Here is a 21,548-nt window from a genome sequence, read left to right as displayed (position 1 = left end):
TTGAAACACTTTTTCCTCTTTATTACTGGCTGATAGTTCTCCAACAGGTCTGGTAATTACATCGATAAATAATAATTGCTAAAAACAAACTGAGGCCCAAGGAGTGAAGTCTGGAAACGGAAGCAGAGTCAGCCCTGCAGAGTCAGCCTGGCCCCCACCTCCCACTTGGTGCACAGGGCTGGAGAAATGCCCCCTGCAGGCAGGAGGAGGAGGAAGAAGAGGAGGAGGAAGAGGAGGAGGGCTTGTCCAGCTGGGGGGAGCAGAGGGAAGGAGATTGGAGAGGTGGTGGTGATGGTGCAAGAGGAAGAAGAAGCAGCAGCAGCAGGAGCTCAGGAACCGAAGAGAAGAGGAGGAGGAGGAGGAAGCTTCCACCAGGCGTTGCTGCCTGTTCCTTCCCCCCTGGCAAGGCGGAGGAGCGGCAGGCGACCAGGTGGGCTGGCAGCTGGCACCAGTCTCTGGGGGGAAGCGGCTCAGCTGACCCACCGGGCCGGCAGAGGGCACTCAGGCGCTGTGAGTCTTCTTTGCCATCTGCGGAGGCGGCTCCTCACCCACCAGCTTGGACTTGAGATGCTCCTTGTAGGAGAGGATGTCGCCCGGCCACTTGGCGATCGTCCGCTTCTCGCAGACCCAGATCTCTTGGGCCACCTGGAAGGAAGAACAGGCGGCCTCTTGCGTCAGGGCAAGTGGGGGACATTATCAGAGTCCAAAGCAACCATTGGCGTTTTGCCAGAGGGCCACAGGAAGGGGCTGAGGGCCACAGAGCTCTCCTGAAAAATTCGCTGGAGTGAACTCTGTGAGATCACTTCCTTTGCCTGCCTTGGCAGGAAGCTGTAACCCTGCACCCTCCCTTCCTGCCTGGGCACCTTTGTCTCTCTTCATTGGGCCTCACAGCCGAGCACACCCTCTGCAGCTCAGACCATAGCTGCCAAGTTTTCCCTTTTCTCGCGAGGATGCCTATTCAGCATAAGGGGAAATCCCTTAAAAAAAGGGATAACTTGGCAGCTATGGCTCAGACACCATTTGGAACTTGCCTTTGGGACTTTTATAACTTAGATAGCAGTTTTAAAACTGCCTTCATTTTGCTACTGTATTTTGCTACTGTAATTTTTGCTACTACTATATTGCTACTGTAATGGCTACTTCAAGGCCTATGTTAGCTAAGTAAATACTCCTTTTACTTCTTCACCAAATGATGAGCACGTGATTGTTATTTGGGGAACAGTAATAATAGTAATTATTGTAATTATTATTATTATTAGTAGTAGTAGTAGTAGTACCGCGCCCATAAGGTTGGGTTGCATCCGCCACTCTGGGCTGCTCCCAACAGAATATTAAAAGCACGATAAAACATCAAAAATTAAAAACTTTCCTAAAATCTGATGGGCTCATCAGATAGTTGTTTATTTCCTTGACATCTGATGGGAAGGCATTCCACAGGGTGGGCGCCACCACCGAGAAGGCCCTCTTCCACAACTCCAGATACAGTATTGTTGAATTTCCTGCCCCCCTCAGTCAAGGCTGACTTGAGGGGAGAGTCCAGCACCATCTGCAGGGGAATAAACGCCTTCCCTATCTATGGAACCTTCCCCACCCAGCACCAGAACTCGTGGATGGCTTCATCCTCCTTGTTCTTCCCACCCCAGCATGGCAAGAGGCAGCCTTTGGTCCGTCCCCCGTGCCCGGTCTGGGGCTCTCGCCTCCACTGACCTGCTGGATGAGCCGGAAGTCGTGGCTGACAAGCATCATGCCTCCCTCGAAGTCGTTGATGGCATCTGCCAGAGCGTCGATGGTCTCGATGTCCAGGTGGTTGGTGGGCTCATCCAGGAAGAGCATGTGGGGGCTCTGCCAGGCCAGCCAAGCAAAGCACACGCGGCACTTCTGCCCGTCCGACAGGTTCCGGATGGGGCTCACCTGCCAGGCACGACCGTGTCAGAAGAGCGGAGAAAGAGAAAGGGGCCCCTCCGGCCCAGGAGCCTGTTCTCATAGGGGCCAACCAGGGGCTCAAAGGGGAAACCCGCAAGTGAGATTTGAGCTCCAGAGCAAGGCTCCCCTCTCCTGCACTTTGCAGCAACTGGTCTGAGCGGCAGGAGGGTCCCCAGCTCATGGGGGGGGGGGAAGAGCCCCTTGGCACACAGAAACCCCCTAAATGCTAGCCCCTAAAGGCGCCTTCCCTTGAAAGGCTCAGAACTGGACCCAGGACTCCAGGAAGAACATCTTGAAACGTAATAGACTCTCCTTCCTCGGAGGCTTTTAAGCAGAGGTTGAGTGGCATCTGTCAGGGATGCTTGAGCCGAGATTCCCGCATTTGGACCCTGCAGTTCTATGCTCTCATCCTGCCTGCCTGGGATTCTCCAGGGCTGCCCTCTGCTCCCCCGTGTCCTGCCAGGGGCTGCCCCTCAGACTCTGCCCCCCCCCCGCCCCAGCAGCCACCCCAGGCCAGACCCACCTGCTGCTTCCCCGTCAGCCCATAGCGCCCGATGATCTTCCTCATCTCCTCCTTCTCCTTGATCTCTGGGTAGCACTTCATCATGTACTCGAGGGGGGAGAGGTCCAGGTCCAGCTGCTCTTGCAAGTGCTGAGGAGGGGAGAGGGGGGACGTGAGGGGGGGAGGGAAGCCACACTGCTCTCCCTCTGCCCCCCCCCCTTGGCTTGAGCTGCTGCCACCCTGAATTACACATTGATGGCGTTTATAGCGAAACGTCTCCTCCAAGGAGCTTCAAAACGGCCCATGCCTGGCTCTCCCCCCCCCCCAAATTTTGCCCCCCACAACATCCCTCTGAGGTAGGCTAGACCGAGAGGCAGGGACTGGCCCCTTAGGTCACACCCAGCGAAAGCCTTCATGGCCGGGTAGAGATTCGAATTCAGGCCCTAGTCCAACGCCGTAGCCACTAGGCCTCACTGGCTCTCTGCACCCACAGGGAACTAGCCGTGCCCCCTACCCTTCCAGCTCCTTAGCAATGCCATGGGAAAGAGCCAGAAACCCCCCCCCCCAAATAAACAGCACCTGGTGGTATCTGCCGATCTTGACGTGAGAATGTTTGCGGATCATGCCGTCGCTGGGCAGCAGCTGGAGGGGAAAGGGCAAGCTGGTCAGAGAAAAAGGCCATTTCTAACCCAACCCCTCTCCCCCCCCCCCAAAGCAAGCCACGGGCGCCAGGTCCTCACCTCCCCTGTGAGGAGCTTGAGCAGCGTGCTTTTCCCAGCCCCATTGGGCCCCACAAGGGCCACGCGAGTGTCCAGGTCGATGCCAAACTCCAGATTGTTGTAAATCCAGGGCTGAAGGGGACAGACAGAGAGTGAGGTGGATGAAGAGTTTCCTAACTTCATTTCTAATGTTATATGACTTGTCTGCTCAATTCAATCATCTTGCACGATATTTTAAATCTACTACGGCTTGCTGCTATTCCCCCCCCCCCCCGAACGATTATAACGTAGTAATGATTCATTGAGTGTGGATTTCAGTTGAATTATTGTTTGCTGATATTATGAGAGTTACTCTTATTGTGCACTATTATATTGTAATGTATTACTGAAGAATACTTTACTTGGCATCAGCTTATTTCAGATTTTTTTTTTTTGGTTTTGGTTTTGGCCTGGACTGGATTTTTAGAAGATACTTGATAACGTAAGAGTCTGGTGGATCAGGCCTGTGGCCCATCTAGTCCTCTTTCCACAGTGGCCAACCAGATAACTCTTTGGGAAACCCAAAATCAGGATCTGAGTGCAAGAGCTGTTCTCCCCTCCTCTGGTTTCTAGCAACTGGGATTCAGAAGCAATCGCAGTACTGCCTCCGACTGTGGAGGCCGAGCAGAGCCATACCACCAATTCTCCTACATGTCTTTGCCTAATCCCCTTTTGAAGTCACCGAGTTTAACCCTCTGCCGCAGGAAAGACTTCCTTACATTTGCCTTCAATCTTCCCACATTCAGCCTCACTGGACATCTCCCTGTTACAAGAGAGGGAGGAAAGCTTTTCCCTATCCCCTTTTCTCCACGCCAGGAATAATTTTACAAGCCTCTATCCTGCAGCCTCTTCCTGGCCTTTTCTCTCATTCGTCCGTTTTGCTGCTTCTTCAGCGTGTGAACCGCTTCGTGCGTCGCAGTACAGAAATGCAGCGTACAAATGAAGAGTGAAATTTGAATTCCAATACTGACAGCCCCCCCAGCCCCTCCGCTCACCCCGTCTTGGCTGTATCTGAAGCTGACGTTCTGCACCATGATGACAGGAGGTGGGATCTTCCCGCAAGAGGGGAAGTAGAAGGAGAGTGTCTGGGGAAGAAGGGGGAAACAAGGGGGCTCCAGGTCAGCAACTTGCTTTCTCCTCCCCCAGGGAGAACCCCAAGCCAGCAGCCGCTGTCACCTTCTCTCCCCCCCCCCCCAGGCCGGCTAACACCTGGGAAGGAAGGAGACCTGCTCAGGGGGGTCCTGGGTAGCTGGCCAGAGAACCACAGAAGCCAAGAGTTAGAAGGGACCCAAGGGTCATCCAGACCAACCCACTGCAGTGATTACAGGAACCGAAGTCCTGGTCTTCTAGCTACCCTCCCTGCCCCAATCCCTGGACAAGAGTCCCAGGACAGCCTGCTGAGTTGCCCCTGCCCCCCGGGCTCAACCCCTTCAGCCCCCACTGACCATCTTCCCACCTCACCTTGTCGTTGACCACCCGTTCGGTCAGCCCCGAAGCCATCATCTTCTGGAGGGTCTTCTCTTTGCTCTGCGCCTGGCGGGCCAGCTTGGCGCTGCCATGACCAAAGCGGGCGATATAGTTCTGCAACGATTCAGAGGTCAGGGGTGGGCACAGAGGCCGGCTGGGCCAGTGCCCTCCCGCCCGGGAGCAGGGAAAGGAGGGGGATAAATTTGGACAGAAGAGGTCTCCCTTGAAGCCGGGCCACCAAGAATTCTAGAAGTGTACAGTCCAAAGGGACCCACCTGCCCATCATGGTGGGGTTGGCCAGATACTGTCCCCCACCCCTGGCCAACAACACCCCTGGTTCCATATAGCTTCACACCAACCAGCAACAGCACCCCAGGGATTTTTTTGGGGGGGGGGCGGGGGGAAGGGAAGCACAAGAGCAATTAACATTCTATGGCTTTTAAAATATGTTTGTGGGAGAGGGGTTTGTTTTCGTTTCATACTGTATATTATACTCTAATTTTGTATTTTTCTGTTGTGAATCGCCCTGGGATGTTCAGGCGAAGAGCAGTATACTAATTCAGTAAATAAATAAAAGTAAATAAACTCTCCCCTCTCCTGCAATTCCCAGCAACTGGTACCCAAAAGGACTTCTGCCTCCCACTGCAGAGCTGAGCCACCATGGATGATGGCCTTCAAGAGTCTTGAAGGCCCCTCCCTTTGGGATGGCTACCTTCATGTGGGCGATCTGATCCTGCTCCCAGTGGAAGCGCTTCATTTGGTTCTCCTCCAGCTCCAGGCGGGTCTTCACATACTGGTCGTAGTTACCCTGGAGAAGGAGAGAGGGATATCCCTGTTGGCCTGGGGCTCTGGCCCGGGGAGGGGGCTAATCCGGCAGCCCTCCACGCCCAGCCACCACAGCCAGGGGGCAGGCACCCAAAAGAGGACCCACCACTCTTGATTTTGGAAGCAGGGCCAGTCTCGTTCAGGAACCCTCGCCGCCCAGCGCCCGGCCCAGATTCCTGCTCACCGTGTAATACTTGAGCTTGCGGTTGTGCATGTGGATGATGTTGGTGCAGACGCCATTCAGGAAGTCCTGAGAATGGGAGATGAGCACCAGGATGCGCTTGAACCTGCAGAAGCAGAGCCAGAAGTTTGAGAAAGGATGCAGGCACACAGGAAGGGGAGGGAGAGGCTTTCCTCTCTGGAGGACCAGGTGTGCAGCCTGGGAGTCATTTTGTTCTGTGTCCAGGGCAGCTGTCTACTGGCTCCATCTGGTACCCAGGTTAAGACCCTACCTGCCTGCAGACTGTCTGGCCAGAGTGGTGCATGCTCTAGTTATCTCCCACTTGGACTACTGCAACATGCTCTACCTGGGGCTACCTTTGAAAGTGACCTGGAAACTAAAACTAATCCAGAATGCGGCAGCTAGACTGGTGACCGGGAGCAGCTGCTAGGACCATATAACACCGGTCCTGAAAGACCTACAGTGGCTCCCAGGACGTCTCTGAGCACGATTCAAAGTCTTGGTGCTGACCTTTAAAGCCCTAAACGGCCTTGGCCCAGTATACCTGAAGGAGCGTCTCCTCTCCCATCATTCAGGCCGGACACTGAGGTCCAGCTCCGAGGGTCTTCTGGCGATTCCCTCCCTGCGTAAAGTGAGGTTACAGGGAACCAGGTAGAGGGCCTTCTCGGTGATGGCACCCACCCTGTGGAACGCCCTCCCATCAGATGTCAAGGAAATAAACAACTATCCAACTTTTAGAAGACATCTGAAGGCAGCCCTGTTTAGGGAGGTTTTTTAATATTTGATGTTTTTATTATGTTTTTAGATCTGCTGTAAGCAGCCCAGAGTGGCTAGGGAAATGCAGCCAGATGGGTGGGGTATAAATTTCATTATTATTATTATTATTCCCTCTGTCATAACTCTTCAACTGGTGGACATTCCATGGAGCTGGTCCTTGGAAGACAGATAACAGAAAGTTGGGCTTTGTTAAACTGTGGAACTCCCTCCTGCAGGAGGCTGGGAAGGCAACCAACCTGGATGGCTTTAAAAGAAGATCAGACAAAATTCATGAAGCAGGAGAGGGCTATTGAAGTCTACTAGCCAGGAGAGCTCTGCCCTGCCTGGGGCTCAGGTCCCGCCTGTGGGTTCCCACTTAGGGCATGTGGTTGGCAACTGTGAGAACAGGATGCTGCACTAGGTGGGTCACTGGCCTAATCCAGCAGTCAGGCTCTTCTTACGGAACCTCCAGGTCCAGAGGCAGTCTATCTCAATTCCTTGTTTCCTATGGGCATTTGGATGCTGGACTAGGTGGGCCCCCTTTGGCCTGACCCAGAAGGGTTCTAGGAAAGGGCAGTTGGCAGGGAAGGCGAAGCTCAATGGGGCAGGGGGTGGGGGCCTTGGGGGGGCCTCCTCGTCCGCACTCACGTCCTCAGCTCCTCCTCCAGCCACACGCAGGCGTCCAGGTCCAGGTGGTTGGTGGGCTCGTCCAGCAGCAGCATGAAGGGCCGGATGAACAGCGCCCTGCGAGGGGGGGGGGAGAGAGAAGGGGAAGCTGGGGTGAGGGAGCCTGCCCAGCCGCAGAGGAGCCCGTCGCTTCCCATCTGCCCAGCACCCACCTGGCGAGGGCCACCCGCATCCGCCAACCGCCACTGAAGTCCTTCAGCTTCTTCCTCTGCATGAGGGGGGTGAAGCCCAGGCCGTGCAGGATCCGCGATGCCCGCATCTCCGCCTTGTCAGCGTCCAGCTCCTCCAAGCGCTCGTACAGCTCCATCAGCTTCTCACACTCAGCTGGGGGGGGGGAAGAGGGCAAGTCAGACCGCCTGGCCCTGGGCCCCTGCGCTGTGTGTGACCCCACCCCACCCCCACCACCGTTTTGCTCCGCTGGGAGGCCTGAGGTTTTAGGGCGGTGGTCCAATTTAAGAGCCCCGTCGGTTACCATCCTCGTGTGCCAGCCGCTCTGCTTCCCGCTCCAGCATAGCTCTTTCTGTGTCCACCTCCATCACGCACTGCAGGGGCGTCTTGTCGCTGGGGGGCATCTCGCGGGTCAAGTGGTAGATGTCAATGTGCTCCGGGATGGGCACCTCCCGCTTCCCGATGGCCGACAGCAGCATCGACTTCCCTGGGCAAGGGAGGGAAGCAGAGGGCGAGAGCCGTTCGATGGTGGGAAAGACTCCCTTGGAAGTGGACCCTGGAGTCTCCCAAGGGAGCCACAAGGGAGGCCACTCCTAGATGCCTGGTGAACTGACCCTCTGGCCCCCGAGATCCCCGTAAAACCCACTTCTGTGGTGCTGCAGTGTTCAGAACTGGGCAGCAGAGCCTGGAAGGTGTCCTTCAGTTTCCCTTCTAGACCTGGAGTTTGCGGCCCTCACAGGAGAGGGTCCTGGTGGGGAAAGGGCTGCCACACAGCACCACCCCCAGCCAAGGAACCCCCAAAAAGAAAGGCAGCCCCAGGACACATGAAGCCACGGCAGGAATACTCAGGAAGGAAGCTTCCCAAGTTTATTTAGATGCCATGCAGATGACTGTGTATAAGACTCAACACCTATACAGTGGTACCTCGACTTACGAAGACGATCCGTTCTTTGTAAGTCAAGGTTTTCGGTTGTCAAAGTGCTGTTATGGCGCATGCGCAAAGCGCGATTTTGCACTTCTGTGCATGTGCCGACTACACGCGCCGGGACAACTTTGGAAGTCGAAGTCTTCGGATGTCGAGGTGTGACTGTATGTATAATCATCTTGGAACACAACAATGTAGGTATAGTAACTCCTCTCAAAAAAGTGGGGGGAAGGAAGTTTTACGTTATTGGCCCACCTAAATGCCTGACTGCCTTCACATACGCAAACTATCACACACAAAAGCAGGACCAAAGAACCACAGAACTGTAGAGTTGGAAAGGACCCCCAAGGCTTATCTAGTCTGACCCCCCCCGCAATACAGGATGTTGTCTCTCCGGCTCTGGTGGCCAGCTGTGCTGCTTTGAAAGCAAAAAAGGGTGGCAAAAAAGGGGGCTCTGCACAGCAAGACCCTCAAACGACTGAGTCAACGAAACCATCTCCTGTGCTGCTGCCAAGCACATGACAGAAGAGAGAGGGCATCTGCCAGCAAAAACACAGATCTTCTACATGGCCCCGAAACATCCACCTTTGCAAACTGCCTGACCAGATCAGTTTGAGGCAGCACCCGAGGGAGATGACAGGATCACGCAGAAATCCTCTTGCCTGGTTGGACGTAGGGCTGACTGGAGCTGCCGTCCAATAGACAAAACAGTCCCCAGGAGACGGATCCAGGGCCACTGAGCTGCTCCTTGGATGATTGCCCAGGAGGCTGGTCTTCTGCCAAGAAGAGGCCAGGCAGTGCCCATCAACTGAGCTCTCACTGCTCCCCAACAGCCTCTGAGGGAGAGGTGCCAGTTTCGCCTTTGGCAGGCACCTCCTTGGCAGAAGGGCAAGCAGACCAGTGCCCCCCCCAAAGCCCCCCAAGGCGCCACTGGCATCGGTGCCACCTTGGCAAGGGCTGGAATGCTGAGTCTAGCCCCTACAATGACAGGCTTTTGAGTAAGTCTCCCACCCCTCCATCCCGGCACCTGCTCCTGAAAGGAGAGGCACCCACCCACTTGGGCCTCTGGCCCCCTCACAGAATTTCAGAGCTGGAAGGGACCCCAAGGTCCATCTAGTCCAACCCCCAGCGCTGAAGCTATCACAACTGACCCTCTCGCTTCCATTTGGGTCTGAACATTTGCCCACCCCACCCCCATGTTTGCCATGCCCCCTTCCTGCTCATTCCGCCATGCCCTTGGCCTCACCAGTGCCATTCAGCCCAATGAGGCCATAGCGCCGCCCCGAGTTGAGCTCCAGCCTGGTGTCGCTCAGCAGCTCCTGTCCATGGAAGGTGAGGGAGAGGTTGATGATGTGGACGTCGGTGCTGTTGGGGTGCGAGGCGAGGACCCCCGTCACGGCGCGGGCAGCAGCCTTCTTCAGCTCAAAGTCCTCAATGGCCTTGGAGATGCTGTCCACATCTGGAGGGGGAACCAGAGCACCCATGAGAACCAAGGGCTCCTCTCAGGGGGGTGGCGTTGGCTTGGGGAGGGAGGGGAGAGAGAACTGGGCGCCCCCCCCCCAGTGCCAAGCCCCTTAGTTAAGGAAATCCGCCTTCTGGAATGACACCCCTCTACTTACAGGGTATGCGACTTCTGCACAAAGGGGGGGTCACCCCACCCAGAAAGAAAGAGGTCAAAGCCCGAAGAGAGCGGCAACCCCCGCGGCTCCTCACTGAGGACTAGAGCCTTGCTTTAGAGAAGACGCTGAATCATCCCGATGGGGGACCCACCGGCCCACGTACGAGAGAAGGCGAAGGGAAGGGGGGAGCCGGGGGGAGGAAGGAGCGGCTCTTCCGGGCAGGCCCAGGAAAAGGACTCGCGACCGAGAGGGAAAGGCCCGAAGAGGGCGGCGGCAACCCCCGCAGCTCCTCCCTGAGGACTGGCGCCTTGTTTTCGAGAAGGCAGCGCTGAATCCCCCTCCCTCCCCCCCCGCCGGCCCACGTGCCAGAGGAGCGGCTCTTCCGGGCGGCCTCACCGGGCTCGGCGTCTCCCCCGTTGGCCTCGCGGCCCCCCCGGGCGGCGTCGGGCTCCCCCCCGGCGTCGTCGCCGTTCTCCTCGGGGCCTCGGCGGGGCCTCTGGCGGGCCTTGGCCGCCTCCTTCTTCTTGGCCGCCTTCTTCTTGGCCAGGTCCGACGGCATCGCGGCGGCAGGAGCCCTCGCCCGGCGCCCGCCCTCGACGGCCTGCCTGCCTCCCTCCGGCCAAGGCCTGCTCCGTCCGGCCTCCTGCTGCCTCGCTCGCTCGCGGGCTCCGGCCGGCCGCGCTTTCCCTCCTGTCGCAACAGAGCAGCTGCCTCTGCTGCCGCCGCCGCCGCCGCGTGCACACCAAGCCCCGCCCCCAGGCCTCGCCGACTCCGCCAATGGCCGCCGGAGACGTCAGCGCTCGCCGGGCCCCGGAGCACGACGGGAAAGCGAGTCCCGGTGTTGTGCCGGCGCCCGGCAGGCCCCGCGCGGGAAGCGGGAACCTTGGGAAATGGAGTCCGCCCTCTTCCCCGGTGGGAGGGAGGCGCCGCTGGGGCGGAAGAAGAGGAGCAGGAGGAAGCGTAGGACTCCGGAGGCCGCCTTGCGGGGAGGGGGACGCGTGTGAACGCGGGACACGTGTCGCGGCGCAGCGGCGGAAGGTGAGCCCGGGAAGCCGGAGCCCGCCTTGCGGGGCAGGAGCGAGAGAGCCGGGCTGGGCGGAGGGGAAGGGGCAGACCGCCCCGTCGGGGGCAGCCGCGGAGATGAGCCAGGCAGCAGCGCCCCTCCGGCCTTGGGGCCGCCGGGCGCACCGGGGCGCCTCCTTGGCGCTTGCCGCCCTCTCTGCGCCTGTCCCCTCCTGCTAAGGGACCCCCTGCCCCGATGGCCCCTTCGAGCGGGTGATGCTGCCCCGGCGCACATCGATCCTCTTTCTCTTTCCTCCCTCCGAGTTAGACGGCGCGGTCGGGGTGGTCCCCTTGACCTTCTTCTGGGGGCACTTCGTGGGGTGGGGGCTGCTGTCTTCCTTGCTGTCCAGGCGGTGCCCATCCTCCCTGACCTCCCTCCCAGTCTGCCCGAAGCCCTTGATTTAGACGTCGCGGACGGGCGCACCGTTTCCTCCCCCTCTTTTGGGGGGCGCCTTGTGGGGTGGATCCCGCTGTCTTCCCTGTTGCCCAGGCGCGCCATCGTGACCTCCTTCCTTCCTCCCTCCACCCTCCCAGGTTTGCGCTTAGCCCCGGCCTTTGACGGCGCGTCCGGGAAGGCGCCCCGCTGCCCCTCCGCTCGCCGCTCCATGGTCGCGGAGCCCCGGCTGCCCCGTCCGGGCGCCCGCCGCCGGCCATGCGCGTGGCCACGGTGCTGGCGGTGCTGCGCCCGGCGCTGCCGCTGCTGCTGGGTCTGTCGCTGGGCTGCAGCCTGAGCCTGCTGCGCGTCTCGTGGATCCAGGGCGACGCCGGAGACTCTTGCCCCGAAGCGGCCGGCGGAGCCGCGCTCGGCCATGGGCGGCAGCCCGACGGAGAGGGGCTGCCCGGGGGCGGCGGCGGCGGAGCGGGGCCGCGCAGGAAGGAGGGCGAGGAGTCGCAGGAGGAGTTCAAGCCGCGCATCGTGCCTTACTACAGGGACCCCAGCAAGCCCTACAAGAAGGTGCTCAGGTAAGGCACTTAGGCTGGAGGGGGCGAAGCTTCTCCCCCTCCCCAGAGCTGGGTTCCAGGGGCTTTTGAGAGGGAAACTGTTATGCCAGAGGTAAGCAAGGCTTTTGCCAACAGTCCCTCTGGCTTTGGGAGAAGCAAAGAATCTCAGAAGAGAACTAGGAATGAAGATAGACTGACTCTGTACCAAGTATCTGAAGAAGTGTGCATGCACACGAAAGCTCATACCAAAATAAAAACTTAGTTGGTCTTTAAGGTGCTACTGAAGGAATTTTTTTATTTTACTTCGATCCAGACCAACACGGCTACCTACCTGTAATCTGTACCAAGAAGTTCTATAAGAGCTGCTGGATCAGGCCAATGGTCCATTTAGTCCAATATCCACTTCTCACAGGGTTCAATCAGATGCCTATTATGGGAAGCCTTCAAGCAGGATTTGAACACAGGAGCACTTGCTCCCTCCCCCTGGAGGCAGAGCACAGCCATCCTGGCTAAGAGCCCTCCATTACCCCCCCTCCTCCTCCATGAATTCATCCAATCTTCCTTTAAAGCCACCCAGATAGGTGGCCATTCCTGCCTCCTGTGGCTGGGAGTTCCACAGTTTAACTCTATGCTGTGTGAATAAATACTTCTTTTTCTCTGCCCAGAGTCTTCCAACATTCTGCTTCCTGGGATTTCCATGAGTTCTAGTGCCATGAGACTAAGGAGGAAAACTCTTCTTTTCCTACTTACCCATCCCATGCATGATTACATAATCTTGGTCAGATCTTTGCTTCCTGTGCGCTGGGGACAACCACACATTGCAGGAGGGAGTGGAGGCAGGGAGAGCCTGGCTCAGCTACAGTGAGCTGCTGGTGGCCTTCCGCGGGAGAACGACCCCAGTGCCCCATGCTGCTGCTGCTGCGATGCAGATCTGTGGGTATGGAGGAGCATTCACGCTCAGGAGGAGTTTTCCCTCTCTAAGTGCTCAAAGCTCCTCACCGAGCTCAAGGTTGTCCTCTGAACTAGCCAGATGTTTAACTGAGAATCAGTCCCAATCAGTCCATCATTTGAAAAAGAAGACTTTAGAGTCTCTTTGCTCCTTGTGTATACCTGTGAAGAGATCCAGGATTTAAAACTTCAAAGCCAAATTGAGAGTATGTGGGTCAAAATTAAGGGAGAGAAAAATATCAGTGATCTCATTGTGGGAGTTTACTATAGACCCCCCAAGCCAAACTGAGGACGCAGATGAAGCCTTCCTAGAACAGATGACCAGGCATTCAAAAGGAGGTGAGATAGTAGTAATGGGGGATTTCAACTATCCTGATATTTGTTGGATGTCAAACTCAGCCAAGAGCATAAGGTCGAACAGATTCCTCACCGGCCTTGCAGACAATTTCATTGTCCAAAAAGTGGGAGAAGCAACAAGAGGATCAGCCACTTTAGATCTGGTCCTAACCAATAGTGATGACCTGGTTAGTGGGGTAGATTTGGCAGGATCATTAGGTGGGAGTGATCATGCTCTTCTGGAGTTTATTATTCAGCAGAAAGGAGCAACCAAGCATACTAAGACTCAAATTCTAGACTTTAAGAAAGCCGACTTCAGAAAACTTAGGGAAACGCTGGGTGAAATCCCATGGACAGTAATACTAAAAGGGAAGGGAGTTCATGATGGTTGGGAGTTTGTTAAAGGGGAGATATTAAAAGCACAACTTCAGGCAATACCAATGAGACGGAAACATGGAAGGTGCCTAAGGAAGCCAGGGTGGCTATCTAAAGAACCTTTAACTGAGTTAAGATTTAAAAGGGATATGTACAAAAAATGGAAAAAGGGGGAAATCACCAGAGAGGAATTCAAACAAATAGCCAGTACGTGTAGAGACAAAGTCAGAAAAGCTAAAGCAGAGAATGAACTCAGGCTTGCTAGAGAGGTTAAAAGCAACAAAAAGGGCTTTTATGGGTATGTCCGTAGCAAAAGGAAGAACAAGGAAACAGTGGGGTCACTTAGACGAGAAGATGGTGAAATGCAAACAGGGGACAGAGAAAGGGCAGAACTCCTCAATGCCTTTTTTGCCTCAGTCTTCTCCAAAAAAGAAAACAATGCCTGACCTGAAGAATATGGAGCAGATGATTCAGCAGGGGAAACACAGCCCAGAATAAGTAAGGAGGTAGTACAAGAATACTTGGCTAGTTTAGATGTATTCAAGTCTCCAGGGCCAGATGAACTACATCCAAGAGTATTAAAAGAACTGGCAGAGGTGATTTCAGAACCACTGGCAATAATCTTTGAAAATTCCTGGAGAACAGGCGAAGTTTCAGCAGACTGGAGGAGGGCAAATGTTGTCCCTATTTTCAAAAAGGGGGAAAGAGAGGACCCAAACAATTACCGCCCAGTCAGCCTGACATCAATACCAGGAAAGATTCTAGAGCAGATCATTAAGCAAATGGTCTGTGAGCACCTAGAAAGGAACGGTATGATCACTAAAAGTCAGCATGGGTTTCTGAAAAATAGGTCATGTCAGACTAATCTGATCTCATTTTTTGACAGAATTACAAACCTGGTAGATGAAGGGAACGCTCAAGTTTGCAGATGACACCAAATTGGGAGGGGTGGCTAATACCCCAGAGGACAGGATCACACTTCAAAATGACCTTAATAGATTAGAGAACTGGGCCAAAGCAAACAAGATGAATTTTAAAGTACTACACTTGGGCAAAAAAAAAAATATGAAAGGCACAAATACATGATGGGAGACACCTGGCTTGAGAGCAGTATATGTGAAAAGGATCTAGGAGTCTTGGTAGATCACAAACTTGACATGAGTCAGCAGTGTGATGCAGCAGCTAAAAAAGCCAATGCAATTCTGGGCTGCATCAATAGGAGTATAGCATCTAGATCAAGGGAAGTAATAGTACCACTGTATTCTGCTCTGGTCAGACCTCACCTGGAGTACTGTGTCCAGTTCTGGGCACCACAGTTCAAGAAGGATACTGACAAGCTGGAACGTGTCCAGAGGAGGGCAACCAAAATGGTCAAAGGCCTGGAAACGATGCCTTATGAGGAACGGCTTAGGGAGCTGGGTATGTTTAGCCTGGAGAAGAGAAGGTTAAGGGGTGATATGATAGCCATGTTCAAATATATTAAAGGATTATTATTAATAGAATTTATACACCTCCCTATACCTGGAGGTCTCTAGAACTGGGCAATATATCAATATATCATCCAAGTCTATATCATAATATCAGTTTCATAATTTCAGTTTCATAGCCATGTTCAAATATATAAAAGGATGTCATATAGAGGAGGGAGAAAAGTTGTTTTCTGCTGCTCCAGAGAAGCGGACACGGAGCAATGGATTCAAACTAAAAGAAAGAAGCTTCCACTTAAACATTAGGAAGAACTTCCTGACAGTAAGAGCTGTTCGACAGTGGAATTTGCTACCAAGAAGTGTGGTGGAGTCTCCTTCTTTGGAGGTCTTTAAGCAGAGGCTTGACAGCCATCTGTCAGGAATGCTTTGATGGTGTTTCCTGCTTGGCAGGGGGTTGGACTGGATGGCCCTTGAGGTCTCTTCCAACTCTATGATTCTATGAAAAATGGCAACTAGGCATTCTGTTTGGGCAACTGTAACCCTGGTTTAAGTGCCCAGCTTATATATCTTGAGTTTCTAACACTGAAAGGATCCAGGAAGTCTCCCCCCCCCTCCTGCAGTGACAAGCTCTGCTCCTCCCTGGTGTCCAAGAGCGCGCAGGATCCGAGGGAGAGCCAAACAGAGGTTAGAGGTACCCAGGCAGAGTTGGAGGCTGCTTGGAAACATCCAGGAGGGGGTGGGGGGCAGCGCCCTTCAGCCCTGGCAACTGCTCCGTAGGGGCAAGACCTACTTGGGAGGGTTGCTGAGACCACTAGGCTGAGTCCACAGTGGTACCTTGGTTCTCAAACGTAATCAGTTCCGGAAACAATAGCCGACAGCTGCATCGGACGTTCAGCTTCCAAAAAACGTTCGAAAACCAGAAGACTTTATTCCAGGTTTCCAGTGTTCGGGAGCTGATTTGTTCGTCAGCTAAGCCATTTGAGAACCAATGAATAAAGAGTTAACTCTTTATAGGGAAGTTTTTAATGTGTGATGCCTTACTGTGCTTTTATAATTTGCTGGAAGCTGCTCCAAGTGGCTGGGACAACCCAGTCAGATGGGCGGCAGGTAAATGATTTCTTATTATTGGAGATTTGCTTCCTTTCTTGCTGACCTGCATCGGACTCCAGCCCTGACAATATTTGTATGTTGCATTGCATCGTATCACAGTTTCAAGCGCCTTTTTAATTTCTCTCGCTTTCCACTTGAGACAAAAAGCTCTCCTCCTCCTCCTCCTCCTTGCACAGGACGCGCTACATCCAGACGGAGCTGGGCTTCCGCGAGCGGCTCTTTGTGGCCGTGCTGACCTCCAAGGCCACCCTCAGCACCCTGGCTGTGGCCGTGAACAAGACAGCGGCCCACCACTTCCCCCACCTCCTCTACTTCACGGGGCTGCGGGGGGCCAAGGTGCCCCACGGCCTGGCGCTGGTGTCGCACGGGGACGAGCGGCCCGTGTGGCTCATGTACGAGACGGTGCGCTACGTCCACCAGCACTTCGGGGGCGACTTCGACTGGTTCTTCGTCATGCAGGACGACACCTACGTCCAGCCGGAGCGGCTCAAGGGGCTGGTGGCCCACCTGAGCATCCATCAGGACGTCTACCTGGGCCGGGCGGAGGAGTTCATTGGAGGGGACGAGCAGGCGCGCTATTGCCACGGCGGCTTCGGCTACCTGATCTCCCGGAGCCTCCTCCTCAAGCTGCACCCCCACCTAGACAGCTGCCGCAACGAGATCCTCAGCCTGCGGCCGGACGAGTGGCTGGGCCGCTGCCTTGCAGACTTCCTGGGGACCAGCTGCACCTCCCAGCACCAGGTGGGCAGGCGGGAGTCCCACTGGGCTAGAGACAAGAGTCCCACGGGGCCAAGGGGCTTGGAGGTGTGGCATGGAGGGAAGCAGGCGGGCAGGAGTCCCACTGGGCTAGAGACAAGAGTCCCACGGGGCCAAGGGGCTTGGAGGTGGGGCAATGGAGGGAAACAGGCAGGCGGGAGTCCCACTGGGCTAGAGACAAAAGTCCCACGGGGCCAAGGGGCTAGGAGATGAGGCTAGGCAGGCAGGACTCCCAGAGGCCAGTAGGCTAGGAGATGGAGCAAGGCAGGCAGGCAGGCAGGAGCCCCACAGAAGCCAGAGGCTGCTCCAGGGAAGCCAGTGGCCTCTTTACGCTTGGAGCCACTCCCAGCAGGACATCTGAGCAAATGACGTGGGGCTCACTCAGCCTCCTACTTGCTACTTCTGTCTCTGGGGAGGCAGTTAGGGGGACCTGGGAGACAGGGGTTGGTTAAGGCAGGCCTTGCCTTCTTCCTGGTCTGCTTCGAAGAGGCCTCCTGCGCTTGCCAAATAGCCCCATAGTAGTGGCTTGCTTGGGCTTAGGGGACAGCACCGAGTCCCAAGGCAAATTTCCACATCCTGAGAAGTTTAAGTCAGGGAGAAAGAAGAGCAGGGAAGGATTTGTGCAGGAGAGCAAAGGGAGCTGGTTGGTCATTGCCTTCGTCCGGCTCTCCCTGCCCTGTGGCCGCAGGGAGCATGTCGGGAGATTGGAGCCTGGAGGCGAGTTCAAATTCCTACTCAGTGAGAACACAGGCTAGTAGACTTTAAGTCACGTGTTCTCAGCTTAACCTGCTTCGCAAAGTGGTTGTGATGAGGATTAAACATCTGTGGCACATCTGCTTTTGGGGATGGAAAAAGAGGCAGCTGATAGCAAGTCTTTGATGCAAATACTCCTGCAGAGAAGGACCAGGAGACCATCATCTCCTCCCTGCCTCCCTCCCTCCCTCTCTTAGGGTCAGAATTACCTGTCCTACGAACTGGCCAAGAATGCGGACCCAGAGAAGGAGGAGGGAGAAGACTTTTGGGGAGCGATTGCCGTGCACCCCATCACGGAGCCCACCCTCATGTATCGCCTGCATAAGAGGTTCAGCAGGATCAAGCTGGAACAGACCTACCAAGAGATAGAGGAGCTGCAGGTAAAGAGGGGAGAGAGCCCCCCCACACCCACACCCCACAGTCTCTCTCACTGCTGGTGGTGGAGAGGATGGAGGCCGCTGGGTGCTGGTCTCAGGCAGGGAGGGGGGAGAGCAGCTTTGGGTCCCCTTCCGGCATGGTGATTTCTAAGGCCGGGTGACTTCCACAGAAGCAAACGGGATGACACCAGAGGCTACAAGCACCCCTGATTCTCAGGGGGTCCCTGGAGGTGGCTGCAAAGTCACCCAGCGCCACCCTTTTGCTCCCGGTTCTCCCTACGCAGCATCTGGTGGAACGGAAAGTCGGTCTTTTTGTTTGGTGCAGACTACAAAGGAGCTGCTGGGCAGGATCAGACCCTGCAAGCTCTACCTGCTGCATGCAGCTGAGGATTTCCCAGGAGGGGCAGCTGGAGGCTTCTGGGTGCTCACAAGTGGGGGTGGGGTGCATGAAGGTGATTCGGGGTGCCTGCAGCAGCTGCTGTGCTGGGCCCAGGCTGGGAGCCTGAAGGTCTTGCTGCAACTCGGCTTCATTCCTGGATTGCCTGCAGGCAACGCTCTGCTGGATAGTTTGGGCCATTTCCCTGCTGCCCCTTCTGCAAAAGGGCTCAGGGGTGAGGAACTGTCTGGCCCAGCCTGCTACTGCCCAGGAAAGACCTGCTGGCTCTTCTCCCTCCCTCCCTCTCTCTCTCTCTGGCATCCAGTGCAGTTGCAGGGAGAGCCATGAATTGCCCTCTGTCCTGACTGAAGAGAGCCTTGGGGGTTTTCTGGGCTCTGCTCTGCAGCCCAGGTGCCTCAGACGCCCCCCCCCCCCCCGGAGCAGAGCATGAACTGGCTGAGTCTATTTGGCTCTGCTCAGGGCACCTTCCCTCCCCCCAGCCCCCACCCCCTGCTTTGGCTTCAGAAATGTATTCATAGAATCACAGAACTGCGGAGTTGGGCGGGACCCCAAGGGTCATCCAGCCCAGCCCCCTGCAGTGCCAGGAGCCACAGCTCCAGAATCCCTGGCAGGTGCCCCCCCCCAGCCTCTGCTTAGGAATCTTCAATGAAGGAGAGTCATCACATGTTGGGTCTGGTGGGCTGGAGACCCCCAGGTGGGTCTAGCTGCAAAAAGCCAGCCAGCAGTAGTGGCCCCTCTCAGAGTGGGAGTTAACGCTTTATTAGCAAGAACACAATGAGTTTCAGGCCTAATGAGCCCAGCAGTTCATACCCAGTAGGGGTCCTGCCCCCATGAATTTTATTTCAATTCACTTTTAATTTGTATACCACCTTTAGATACAGTGGTGCCTTGCTTAACGAATGCCCTGCTTAACGAAATTTCCGCTTAACGAAAGGATTTTTCGAGCGGAGGTTGCCTCGCTAGACGAATTCGTTTTATGAAAAATTCATCTAGCGAATCGCTGTTTCCCATAGGAATGCATTGAAATTCAATTAATGTGTTCCTATGGGCAAATTTTTTTTAAAAAAAAATTCAATGCATTCCTATGGGATTCGCTAGACGAATTTTTCGTTATAAGAAAAGACCCGTGGAACGAATTAAATTTGTCTAGCGAGGCACAAGGCGGTTTACAAGCTGAAGAAACAACAAAATAGACAGCAAAGATCATACGTGTAATAACAATCTCATCCAAAGCATAAAAGTCACAATAATTTAAATCAATTACCAAGAATGAGAGTCCCTGCCTTTCCACAGCCATCTATAAGTCTCCTTCTCTCCAGGGCTTTTCCCAAGCACCTAGAGACTGTACCTCCGTGCAGCCTGCTGCTGCCCTGCCCATTTCAGCTCTCTTCTGGTTCTGGGAGACAAGGTGGGAGGGGAGTGTGTTGCAACAGCAGGAGGAGACACCCTGTGCTTCTTCACCAGCTAGGCTCCTCTCTGCCTCTTGGCCTCCCTCCTCTCCCGCCTCAGTTTCTGCCTTCGATTCTGTACTTCCCTCTGCCACAGACTCCCCCTGCTCACTAAGCCCTGTTCCCTCTTCAGCTTCCCACACCTTCTCCTCCCCATTTTCTCCCTCTGACCCCAACTGGTTCAGTCCGTGACACACCAGGGCTTGTAGATTCCTTCAGCATCCCTTGTTTTGGGCTGAGCGATACTTTTTGGAAACCCCCTTTTCCACGGTGTGGTCCAGCAGCACGGCAAGGAAGAAGGGCGGAGGATGTCTTAACAGGGTCTCTCCTCTCGTCCCGGCAGGCTCAGATCCGCAACCTGACGTCGCTGATGCCATCGGGGGAGGCGGAGCTGTCGTGGCCTGTCGGGGTCAGCGCCCCCTTCTCCCCCAAGTCCCGCTTCGAGGTGATTGGCTGGGACTACTTCACGGAGCAGCACCTATTCTCCTGCCCCGACGGGGCCCCCAAGTGCGAGCTGCAGGGGGCCAGCAAGGCGGACGTGGGTGACATCCTGCAGGCGGCGCTGGAGCAGCTGAACCGGCGCTACCAGCCGCAGCTGCGCTTCCGCAAGCGCCGGCTGCTCAACGGCTACCGCCGCTTCGACCCCACGCGGGGGATGGAGTACCAGCTGGAGCTGCTGCTGGAGGCCGTCACCCAGAAGGGCCACAGCCACCTCCTCTCCAAGCGGGTGCAGCTGCTGCGCCCGCTCAGCCAGGTGGAGATCATCCCCATGCCCTACGTCACGGAGGCCACTCGCCTGCAGCTGGTGCTGCCCCTCACCGTGCAGGAGCTGGACTTCCTGGGGGGCTTCCTGGACGCCTTTGCCACCAACGCCCTGGATGCCAGGGACAACTCCCGACTGACCCTGCTCTTCGTCTACGACCCCTACGATGCCCAGCGTGTGGGGCAGGTGGACGTCTTTGCCGGGGCCAAGGCCATGGTGGCCGAGCTGGAGAGGCGCTACTCGGACGTCAAGATCCCCTGGATCAGCGTCAAGACGGAGGTCCCCTCCCAGGTCAAGCTGATGGACATTGTCTCCAAGAAGCACCCTGTGGACACCCTCTTCTTCCTGGCCAGCGTCTGGACGGAGGTCACGGCTGAGGTCCTCAACCGCTGCCGCATGAACGCCATCAGCAGCTGGCAGGTCTTCTTCCCCATCCACTTCCAGGAGTTCAACCCGGCCCTGGCCTTCCGCGGGGGCGAGCAGGCGGCCGGCGGCGCTTCGGCCTCCTCCGACTTCCCTCGGGACGGGCGCTTTGACCGGCAGGCCTTCTCGGAGGCCTGCTTCTACAACGCGGACTACATGGCGGCCCGGGCGAGGCTGGCGTCCGACGTGCTGGACCGCGAGGAGGCTCTCGAGGGCCTGGAGGCCTTTGACGTCTTCCTGCGCTACTCGGAGCTGCACGTCTTCCGGGCGGCGGAGCCAGGGCTGGCGCAGAAGTACGTCTTGCGGGGCTGCAACCCCCGCCTGAGCGAGGAGCTCTACCACCGCTGCGTCCTCAGCAACCTGCAAGGACTCGCCTCCCGATCCCACCTGGCCATGGCGCTCTTTGAGCAGGAGCAGGCCAACAGCACCTGACCGGGGGTGGGGTGGGGGTACAAGAAGGGAGGCGGCTGTGCTTGGCAGCTGGGGGGGGGGGATGGAAGAGAGAACCCAATGACCCAATTTTTACAAAAAACGAGAAAACCAATTAAACGTTTCCTTGCAGCTGCAATTGCCCTGCCTGTGTCCCCTGGGTCTCTCCTCCTGTTTGGGGGTGGGGGGGG

General features: G+C 56.0%; 2 protein-coding genes across 2 annotated transcripts; one reads left to right on the top strand and one right to left on the bottom strand.

Moving 5' to 3' along the window:
* On the bottom strand, positions 1-10,525 carry ABCF2 (ATP binding cassette subfamily F member 2). The gene is made up of 14 exons (XM_035130189.2): positions 10,208-10,525; positions 9,439-9,651; positions 7,572-7,754; positions 7,252-7,423; positions 7,061-7,156; positions 5,660-5,762; positions 5,363-5,458; positions 4,645-4,764; positions 4,179-4,268; positions 3,166-3,276; positions 3,005-3,067; positions 2,447-2,575; positions 1,708-1,911; positions 1-645 (listed from the first exon to the last, which is right to left on the bottom strand). Exons 1-14 carry the CDS (start codon positions 10,368-10,370, stop codon positions 502-504), a joined length of 1,887 nt encoding a protein of 628 aa, XP_034986080.1. The 5' UTR covers positions 10,371-10,525; the 3' UTR covers positions 1-501.
* Positions 10,526-10,685: 160 nt separating this feature from the next.
* CHPF2 (chondroitin polymerizing factor 2) lies at positions 10,686-21,512 on the top strand. Its single transcript, XM_035130160.2, has 5 exons — positions 10,686-10,849; positions 11,408-11,836; positions 16,188-16,752; positions 17,718-17,900; positions 20,086-21,512. The coding sequence occupies exons 2-5, from the start codon at positions 11,526-11,528 to the stop codon at positions 21,358-21,360; spliced, it is 2,334 nt and encodes a 777-aa protein (XP_034986051.1). The 5' UTR covers positions 10,686-10,849; positions 11,408-11,525; the 3' UTR covers positions 21,361-21,512.
* The last annotated feature ends 36 nt before the right edge of the window (positions 21,513-21,548 follow it).

Source organism: Zootoca vivipara, chromosome 12 (genome assembly GCF_963506605.1).
Source record: "Zootoca vivipara chromosome 12, rZooViv1.1, whole genome shotgun sequence".
Classification (NCBI taxonomy): domain Eukaryota; kingdom Metazoa; phylum Chordata; class Lepidosauria; order Squamata; family Lacertidae; genus Zootoca; species Zootoca vivipara.
The sequence above is the reverse complement of the archived record's forward strand: the minus strand, read 5'-3'. Positions and strand labels throughout refer to the sequence as shown.